The sequence below is a fragment of the Procambarus clarkii genome, chromosome 62 (genome assembly GCF_040958095.1).
Source record: "Procambarus clarkii isolate CNS0578487 chromosome 62, FALCON_Pclarkii_2.0, whole genome shotgun sequence".
Classification (NCBI taxonomy): domain Eukaryota; kingdom Metazoa; phylum Arthropoda; class Malacostraca; order Decapoda; family Cambaridae; genus Procambarus; species Procambarus clarkii.
In genome coordinates, this window is record NC_091211.1 from 30,396,255 (window position 1) to 30,407,128 (window position 10,874).

A 10,874-nucleotide genomic window follows, 5' to 3' on the forward strand; every position below is an offset into this window, starting at 1 on the left:
ACAGGTGGCCTCCCTACAGGTAGCCTCCCTACAGGTAGCCTCCCTACAGGTAGCCTCCCTACAGGTAGCCTCCCTACAGGTAGCCTCCCTACAGGTGGCCTCCCTACAGGTAGCCTCCTACAGGTAGCCTCCCTACAGGTAGCCTCCCTACAGGTAGCCTCCCTACAGGTGGCCTCCCTACAGGTAGCCTCCCTACAGGTAGCCTCCCTACAGGTAGCCTCCCTACAGGTAGCCTCCCTACAGGTAGCCTCCCTACAGGTGGCCTCCCTACAGGTAGCCTCCCTACAGGTAGCCTCCCTACAGGTAGCCTCCCTACAGGTAGCCTCCCTACAGGTGGCCTCCCTACAGGTAGCCTCCCTACAGGTAGCCTCCCTACAGGTAGCCTCCTACAGGTAGCCTCCCTACAGGTAGCCTCCCTACAGGTAGCCTCCCTACAGGTGGCCTCCCTACAGGTGGCCTCCCTACAGGTAGCCTCCCTACAGGTGGCCTCCCTACAGGTAGCCTCCCTACAGGTGGCCTCCCTACAGGTAGCCTCCCTACAGGTGGCCTCCCTACAGGTAGCCTCCCTACAGGTAGCCTCCCTACAGGTAGCCTCCCTACAGGTAGCCTCCCTACAGGTAGCCTCCCTACAGGTAGCCTCCCTACAGGTAGCCTCCCTACAGGTAGCCTCCCTACAGGTGGCCTCCCTACAGGTAGCCTCCCTACAGGTGGCCTCCTACAGGTAGCCTCCCTACAGGTAGCCTCCCTACAGGTAGACTCCCTACAGGTAGCCTCCCTACAGGTGGCCTCCCTACAGGTGGCCTCCCTACAGGTGGCCTCCCTACAGGTAGCCTCCCTACAGGTAGCCTCCCTACAGGTAGCCTCCCTACAGGTAGCCTCCCTACAGGTAGCCTCCCTACAGGTAGCCTCCCTACAGGTAGCCTCCCTACAGGTAGCCTCCCTACAAGTGGAACATGTGCCTCGTTAGTGGCTTCTGATGCCTCTGTTCACTCGTCTCCACACCTGCTGCGTGAAGGAACAAACACCTGTCTCCACACCTGCTGCGTCAAGAAACAACACAAACACCTGTCTCCACACCTGTTGCGTCAAGCAATGACAGGTGTTGCGTCAAGCAACACCTGTCTGCACGTGAATCAACGATCTTCGTTCATAAATAAAGCAATGAGGACAGACAGACACAGACAGAGACAGAAAGCAGCTTTATTCATAACAACTTACACAAATGGTTACCAGGAACAGGGCCTTTGAGGTGAGGGGGGCCCCGAGGGACTCTGGGCGTCCCTTGCACGTGGTAAGGCTGAGACAGACAGACACAAGCAGGAGACTAACAGGTTATAATAATATGTAGATCTCCCCCGTGGCCCTCAAGTCACCTTTGACGGTATATACAGACAGTGGGGCGCCTCGGGGAGGGTATGTGTGGAGCTGTGCCACAGGTCTGTGTCACAGACCTGTATCACAGGCCTGTGTCACAGGTCTGTGTCACAGACCTGTATCACAGGCCTGTGTCACAGGTCTGTGTCACAGACCTGTATCACAGGCCTGTGTCACAGGTCTGTGTCACAGACCTGTGACACAGGCCTGTATCACAGGCCTGTGTCACAGACCAACCCTTCATAAGAGGTACCAACCCCTCATAAGAGGTACCAACCCCTCATAAGAGGTACCAACCCTTCATAAGAGGTACCAACCCCTCATAAGAGGTACCAACCCCTCATAAGAGGTACCAACCCCTCATACGAGGTACCAACCCCTCATAAGAGGTACCAACCCCTTATAAGAGGTACCAACCCCTCATAAGAGGTACCAACCCCTCATAAGAGGTACCAACCCCTCATAAGAGGTACCAACCCCTCATAAGAGGTACCAACCCCTCATAAGAGGTACCAACCCCTCATAAGAGGTACCAACCCCTCATAAGAGGTACCAACCCCTCATAAGAGGTACCAACCCCTCATAAGAGGTACCAACCTCTCATAAGAGGTACCAACCCCTCAGATGTTTAAAACATGTAGTTGCCAATAATGTAAATTAAACATTTGTCCAGAGTTGATCCATTTACTTGTTGCGGTTGGCCAGTTGTTGAGTTTTCTTACTGAATTCCTATTTATAATTAATTCATCTATAATATGTTTTTTGGGAGAATTCTTCGAATATAAACTTGTCTGTCTCTCCACTTGCTGGCCGGCTAATGTAGCCGGCTCCCCCTCTCTTAAATGTAGCCGGCTCCCCCTCTCTTAAATGTAGCCGGCTCCCCCTCTCTTAAATGTAGCCGGCTCCCCTTCTCATAAGTGTAGCCGGCTCCCCTTCTCTTAAATGTAGCCGGCTCCCCCTCTCTTTAAATGTAGCCGGCTCCCCCTCTCTTAAATGTAGCCGGCTCCCCCTCTCTTAAATGTAGCCGGCTCCCCCTCTCTTAAATTTAGCCGGCTCCCCCCTCTCTTAAATGTAGCCGACTCCCCCTCTCTTTAAATGTAGCCGGTTCCCTTCTCTTAAATGTAGCCGGCTCCCCCTCTCTTAAATGTAGCCGACTCCCCCTCTCTTTAAATGTAGCCGGCTCCCCTTCTCATAAGTGTAGCCGGCTCCCCTTCTCTTAAATGTAGCCGGCTCCCCCTCTCTTAAATGTAGCCGGCTCCCCCTCTCTTAAATGTAGCCTGCTCCCCCTCTCTTAAATGTAGCCGGCTCCCCTCTCTTAAATGTAGCCGGTTCCCTTCTCTTAAATGTTGCCTGTTCCCTTCTCTTAAATGTAGCCGGCTCCCTTCTCTTAAAAGTAGCCGGCTCCCCTCTCTTAAATGTAGCCGGTTCCCCCCTCTTAAATGTAGCCGGCTCCCCCTCTCTTAAATGTAGCCGGCTCCCCCTCTCTTAAATGTAGCCGGCTCCCCCTCTCTTTAAATGTAGCCGGCTCCCCTTCTCATAAGTGTAGCCGGCTCCCTTCTCTTAAGTGTAGCCGGCTCCCTTCTCTTAAGTGTAGCCGGCTCCATTCTCTTAAATGTAGCCGGCTCCCTTCTCTTAAATATAGCCGGCTCCCCTCTCTTAAATGTAACCGGCTCCCCCTCTCTTAAATGTAGCCGGCTCCCCCTCTCTTAAATGTAGCCGGCTCCCCCTCTCTTAAATGTAGCCGGCTCCCCTTCTCTTAAATGTAGCCGGCTCCCCTTCTCTTAAATGTAGCCGGCTCCCCTTCTCTTAAATGTAGCCGGCTCTCCTCTTAAATGTAGCCGGCTCTCCTCTTAAATGTAGCCGGCTCCCCTTCTCTTAAATGTAGCCGGCTCCCCCTCTCTTAAATATAGCCGGCTCTACTTCTCTTACATGTAGCCGGCTCTCCTCTTAAATGTAGCCGGCTCCCCCTTCTCTTAAATGTAACCGGCTCCTCTTAAATATAGCCGGCTCCCCTTTTCTTACATGTAGCCTGCTCTCCTCTTAAATGTAGCCGGCTCCCCCTTCTCTTAAATGTAACCGGCTCCTCTTAAATGTAGCTGGCTCCCCTTCTCTTAAATGTATCCGGCTCTCCTCTTAAATGTAGCCGGCTCTCCTTCTCTTAAATGTAGCCGGCTCCCCCTCTCTTAAATATAGCCGGCTCCCCTTCTCTTACATGTAGCCGGCTCCCCCTCTCTTAAATGTAGCCGGCTCCCCCTCTCTTAAATGTAGCCGGCTCCCCTTCTCTTACATGTAGCCGGCTCCCCCTCTCTTAAATATAGCCGGCTCCCCTTCTCTTACATGTAGCCGGCTCCCCCTCTCTTAAATGTAGCCGGCTCCCCCAATCTTAAATGTAGCCGGCTCCCCTCACCTAAATGTAGCCGACTCCCCTCTCTTAAATGTAGCCGGCTACTCTCTCCTAAATGTAGCCAGCTCCCCCTCTCTTAAATGTAGCCGGCTCCTCTCTCCTAAATGTAGCCGGCTCCCCTCTACTAAATGTAGCCGGCTCCCCGCCCCCCCTCCTTGAATGAGTAGATAGCCGGCTCCCCCTCTCTTAAATGTAGCCGGGTCCCCCTATCTTAAATGTAGCCGACTCCCCTTTCTTAAATGTAGCCGGCTCCTCTTAAATGTAGCCGGCTCTTAATTGTAGCCGGCTCTTAAATGTAGCCGGCTCCTCTTAAATGTAGCCGGCTCCTCTTAAATGTAGCCGGCTCCTCTTAAATGTAGCCGGCTCCTCTTAAATGTAACTGGCTTCTCTTAAATGTAACTGGCTCCTCTTAAATGTAGCCGGCTCCTCTTAAATGTAGCCGGCTCCCCGGCTCCCCCCCCTTCTTGAGTGAGTGGATAGCCGGCTTCCAGCCCCCCCCCCCTTGAGTGAGTGTTGCCGGCTTCTTGAGCCACTCTCTCAAGGCTCAGCTGCACAAAGAGGACATTTTTCACTACAAACAATTACTGTAAAGTAGCAAAAATTTGATTCGAGTCCATTTGAATCCCCGGAAGTGTGTGTTTGGGAGCGTCGGTTCTCACTCCTTGTTACGGAGGGCACTTGGGGGGTTTGGAGTGGGTATTGCCCTAGTTGTGTTCTACCTATTTGTGCCTGCAAGATCGAGCTTCGGCTCTTGGACCCTCGATTGTCTAATCACGTGTGTGTGTGTGTGTGTGTGTGTGTGTGTGTGTGTGTGTGTGTGTGTGTGTGTGTGTGTGTGTATGTGTGTGTGTGTGTGTATGTGTGTGTGTGAGTGTGTGTGTGTGTGTGTGTGTGTGTGTGAGTGTGAGTGTGCCTGACACTGGCAGTAAAGATGCCCTCCACGCTGGCAACACTGACCATAAAGATGACCTCCACGCTGGCAACACTGACCATAAAGATGACCTCCACGCTGGCAACACTGGCAGTAAAGATGCCCTCCACGCTGGCAACACTGACCATAAAGATGACCTCCACGCTGGCAACACTGACCATAAAGATGACCTCCACGCTGGCAACACTGGCAGTAAAGATGACCTCCACGCTGGCAACACTGGCAGTAAAGATGACCTCCACGCTGGCAACACTGACCATAAAGATGACCACGCTGGCAACACTGACCATAAAGATGACCTCCACGCTGGCAACACTGGCAGTAAAGATGACCTCCACGCTGGAAACACTGGCAGTAAAGATGACCTCCACGCTGGCAACACTGGCAGTAAAGATGACCTCCACGCTGGAAACACTGGCAGTAAAGATGACCTCCACGCTGGCAACACTGACAGTAAAGATGACCTCCACGCTGGCAACACTGGCAGTAAAGATGACCTCCACGCTGGCAACACTGGCAGTAAAGATGACCTCCACGCTGGCAACACTGGCAGTAAAGATGACCTCCACGCTGGCAACACTGGCAGTAAAGATGACCTCCACGCTGGCAACACTGGCAGTAAAGATGACCTCCACGCTGGCAACACTGACAGTAAAGATGACCTCCACGCTGGCAACACTGGCAGTAAAGATGACCTCCACGCTGGCAACACTGGCAGTAAAGATGACCTCCACGCTGGCAACACTGACAGTAAAGATGACCTCCACGCTGGCAACACTGACAGTAAAGATGACCTCCTCGCTGGCAACACTGGCAGTAAAGATGACCTCCACGCTGGCAACACTGACAGTAAAGATGACCTCCACGCTGGCAACACTGGCAGTAAAGATGACCTCCACGCTGGCAACACTGGCAGTAAAGATGACCTCCACGCTGGCAACACTGGCAGTAAAGATGACCTCCACGCTGGCAACACTGACAGTAAAGATGACCTCCACGCTGGCAACACTGACAGTAAAGATGACCTCCACGCTGGCAACACTGGCAGTAAAGATGACCTCCACGCTGGCAACACTGGCAGTAAAGATGACCTCCACGCTGGCAACACTGTGTCTATCAGTCTCTGTATTTCTTCCTCTTTCTAATTCTCTCACATTAATACTGTGAATAAAAAGGTAGCCATCTTGTTTGTTTGTTTAGGTGATTGCCTGTCTGTCTATCTCTCTCTTCCTCTCTCTCTCTCTCTCTCTCTCTCTCTCTCTCTCTCTCTCTCTCTCTCTCTCTCTCTCTCTCTCTCTCTCTCTCTCTCCCTCCCTCTCTCCCTCTCTCTCTCTCTCTCTCTCTCTCTCTCTCTCTCTCTCTCTCTCTCTCTCTCTCTCTCTCTCTCTCTCTCTCTCTCTCTCTCTCTCTCTCTCTCTCTCTCTCTCTCTCCCTCCCTCTCTCCCTCTCTCCCTCTCTCTCTCTCTCTCTCTCCCTCTCTCTCTCTCCCTCTCCCTCTGCACCAATTTAGTTTTATGTTCTTGTCACTATATCTCAAGCGGAAGTGGTAATCTGGACATCTTCCCTAGTGATTGACTCCCAGGCGCCCTCTGTCTCGGCCAGTCCATCTACTCTCACAGTGATTGCTTTACCAAGAACTCTGTTGAATTAGAGGGAAAACCTCCCCGCACATTTCCATGAACAACTTAAGTCACAAGAGCGGCATAAATCATATCAGATATCTCTATATTTCCTTATACTTTATGGTGTTAAGACCTTCACTTCCAGCACTCACAAACATCCCCTTCCTCTCTTCCACACACACACACACACACACACACACACACACACACACACACACGCACGCACACACACACACACACACACACACACACACACACACAGGAGAACCAGGAATGAGTACGTCAGGGTGAGAAGAGAAGCAGAGAAAAATTTTGAAAATGATATAGCAAACAAAGCCAAGACCGAACCAAAGCTACTCCACAGTCACATCAGAAGGAAAACAACAGTGAAAGAACAGGTATTGAAACTTAGAACAGGCGAGGACAGGTATACAGAGAATGACAGAGAGGTGTGTGAGGAATTCAACAAGAGGTTCCAGGAGGTCTTCACAATAGAACAGGGTGAGGTCACTGTGCTAGAAGAAAGGGAGGTAAACCAGGCGGCCTTGGAGGAGTTCGAAATTACGAGAGAGGAGGTCAAGAGACACCTGCTGGATCTGGATGTTAGAAAGGCGGTTGGTCCAGATGGGATCTCACCATGGGTACTGAAAGAGTGTGCAGAGGCACTTTGCTTGCCACTCTCCATAGTGTATAGTAAATCACTAGAGACGGGAGACCTACCAGAAATATGAAAGACGGCGAATGTGGTCCCAATATACAAAAAGGGCGACAGACAAGAGGCACTGAACTACAGGCCAGTGTCCTTGACTTGTATACCATGCAAGGTGATGGAGAAGATCGTGAGAAAAAACCTGGTAACACATCTGGAGAGAAGGGACTTCGTGACAAATCGCCAACATGGATTCAGGGAGGGTAAATCTTGCCTTACAGGCTTGATAGAATTCTACGATCAGGTGACACAGATTAAGCAAGAAAGAGAGGGCTGGGCGGACTGCATTTTCTTGGATTGTCGGAAAGCCTTTGACACAGTACCGCATAAGAGGCTGGTAGATAAGCTGGAGAGACAGGCAGGTGTAGCTGGTAAGGTGCTCCAGTGGATAAGGGAGTATCTAAGCAATAGGAAGCAGAGAGTTACGGTGAGGGGTGAGACCTCCGATTGGCGTGAAGTCACCAGTGGAGTCCCACAGGGCTCTGTACTCGGTCCTATCTTGTTTCTGATATATGTAAATGATCTCCCGGAGGGTATCGATTCATTTCTCTCAATGTTTGCGGACGATGCTAAAATTATGAGAAGGATTAAAACAGAAGAGGACTGTTTGAGGCTTCAAGAAGACCTAGACAAGCTGAAGGAATGGTCGAACAAATGGTTGTTAGAGTTTAACCCAACCAAATGTAATGTAATGAAGATAGGTGTAGGGAGCAGGAGGCCAGATACAAGGTATCATCTGGGAGAGGAAATTCTTCAGGAGTCAGAGAAGGAAAAAGACTTGGGGGTTGATATCACGCCAGACCTGTCTCCTGCAGCACATATCAAGCGGATAACATCAGCGGCATATGCCAGGCTGGCCAACATACGAACGGCATTCAGAAACTTGTGTAAAGAATCATTCAGAACTTTGTATACCACATATGTCAGGCCAATCCTGGAGTATGCAGCCCCAGCATGGAGTCCATATCTAGTCAAGGATAAGACTAAACTGGAAAAGGTTCAAAGGTTTGCCACCAGACTAGTACCCGAGCTGAGAGGTATGAGCTACGAGGAGAGACTACGGGAATTAAACCTCACTTCGCTGGAAGACAGAAGAGTTAGGGGGGACATGATCACCACATTCAAGATTCTGAAGGGGATTGATAGGGTAGATAAAGACAGTCTATTTAACACAAGGGGAACACGCACAAGGGGACACAGGTGGAAACTGAGTGCCCAAATGAGCCACAGAGATATTAGAAAGAACTTTTTTAGTGTCAGAGTGGTTGACAAATGGAATGCATTAGGGGGTGATGTGGTGGAGGCTCACTCCATACACAGCTTCAAGTGTAGATATGACAGAGCCCGATAGGCTCAGGAATCTGTACACCTGTTGATTGACGGTTGAGAGGCGGGACCAAAGAGCCAGAGCTCAACCCCCGCAAACACAACTAGGTGAGTACAACTAGGTGAGTGCACACACACACACACACACACACACACACACACACACACACACACACACACACACACACACACATACACGCACAGAGACAAATGGGCAGAGTTTCTTTCACATTAATGGGTCTGTTCACCTAGCAGAACATAAGTACCTGGGAGTTAGACAGCTGCTACGGGCTGCTTCCTTTGGATATGTGTGCGTGTGTATGTTAGAAAGAAATATATGAAGCAGACATAATAGAGGTAAAATAAATTGATTAGAAAGGCGGGGTCCAGGAACTAATAGCTCGATTCTGCAGACACGAATAGTACATATAAATAGTTTATAAACACAAACACCTCACCAGTTGATTGACAATTGACAGGCGGAACCAAAGAGCCGAGCTTAACCCCCGCAAGCACAAATAGGTAAGTACAACTAGGTGATTACACACAAACACACACACACACATATTGGGGCCGGCCGGCCGAGTGGACAGCACGCTGGGCACGTGATCCTGTGGTCCCGGGTTCGATCCCGGGAGCCGGCAAGGAACGATAGGCAGAGTTTCTTTCACCCTATGCCCCTGTTACCTAGCAGTAAATAGGTACCTGGGAGTTAGTCAGCTGTCACGGGCTGCTTCCTGGTGTACTCACCTAGTTGTGTTTGCGGGGATTGAGCTCTGGCTCTTTGGTCCCGCCTCTCAACCGTCAATCAACAGGTGTACAGGTTCCTGAGCCTACTGGGCTCTATCATATCTACACTTGAAACTGTGTATGGAGTCAGCCTCCACCACATCACTTCCTAATGCATTCCATTCGTCAACCACTCTGACACTAAAAAAGTTCTTTCTAATATCTCTGTGGCTCATTTGGGCACTCAGTTTCCACCTGTGTCCCCTTGTGCGTGTTCCCCTTGTGTTAAATAGACTGTCTTTATCTACCCTATCAATTCCCTTCAGAATCTTGAATGTGGTGATCATGTCCCCCCTAACTCTTCTGTCTTCCAGCGAAGTGAGGTTTAATTCCCGTAGTCTCTCCTCGTAGCTCATACCTCTCAGCTCGGGTACTAGTCTGGTGGCAAACCTTTGAACCTTTTCCAGTTTAGTCTTATCCTTGACTAGATATGGACTCCATGCTGGGGCTGCATACTCCAGGATTGGCCTGACATATGTGGTATACAAAGTTCTGAATGATTCTTTACACAAGTTTCTGAATGCCGTTCGTATGCTGGCCAGCCTGGCATATGCCGCTGATGTTATCCGCTTGATATGTGCTGCAGGAGACAGGTCTGGCGTGATATCAACCCCCAAGTCTTTTTCCTTTTCTGATTCCTGAAGAATTTGTGTGTGTGTGTGTGTGTATGTGTGTGTATGTGTGTGTTGTGTGTGTTATGTGTGTGTGTGTGGGGGGGGGGGAATAGTAGTAGTAGTAGTTAAAAACAGTTGATTGACAGTTGAGAGGCGGGCCGAAAGAGCAAAGCTCAACCCCCGCAAAAACACAACTAGTAAACACACACACACACACACACACACACACACACACACTAGGTGAGTATACTCACATAGACACATTAGAAAGAACTTTTTCATTTTTCAGAGTAGTTAGCTAATGGAATGCATTAGGCAGTGATGTGGTGGAGGCATCACCACATAACTTTGCGCCCTGGAGAGGCCAGACAACAAGACTGTAACTCCATAGTCTCCCATGACTGATGGATGCCTGCTACTGCTGGTGGAGGCTGACTCCATACACAGTTTCAAGTGTAGATATGATAGAGCCCAATAGGCTCAGGAACCTGTACACCAGTTGAGTGACAGTTGAGAGGCGGGACCAAAGAGCCAGAGCTCAACCCCCGCAAGCACAATAAGGTGAGTACACACACACACACACACACACACACACACACACACACACACACACACACACACACACACACACACACACACACACAGGGGGCCTCGCGGCTGAGTGGACAGCGCTTGGGGGTCGTAGTCCTAAGGGCCCGGGTTCAATTCCCGGCCGAAGCAGAAACAAATGGGCAGTTTCTTTCTCCCTGATGCATCTGTTCACCTAGCAGTTAAGAGGTAACTGGGAGTTAGACAGGCTGTTACGGTATGCTTCCTGGGGATGTATGTGTGTATGTGATACAAATACATGTAGTAAATATAGTAGAAGAAAAATTGATTGGTTAGAAAGGCAGGGTCCAAGAGCTAATTGCTCGATTCTGCAGACACAAATAGTAAATACAAATAGTTTAATACACACACACGCACACACCAACAGAGAACTATCTCGAAGGAATCCCACCAAAATATATATGGAAAAGAGGTTTTCTTGGGAGGTTAGAGGGTATTGAAGACATGTTAAGGCAGTGTGTGTGTGAAGAAAAAGTACTTGAATTAGAACAAAAAA

At 50.0% G+C, this 10,874-nt stretch overlaps 1 protein-coding gene across 1 annotated transcript in view; it reads left to right on the forward strand.

The window, feature by feature from the left end:
- Positions 1 to 5,854, forward strand: part of LOC123766667 (uncharacterized) — a 32,008-nt gene extending 26,154 nt beyond the window's left edge. The window contains exon 2 of the mRNA XM_069308582.1: positions 4,705 to 5,854. Coding sequence (XP_069164683.1) covers positions 4,705 to 5,854 — 1,150 coding nt within the window. The remainder of the gene's footprint in view (positions 1 to 4,704) is intronic.
- Positions 5,855 to 10,874: the final 5,020 nt, after the last annotated feature.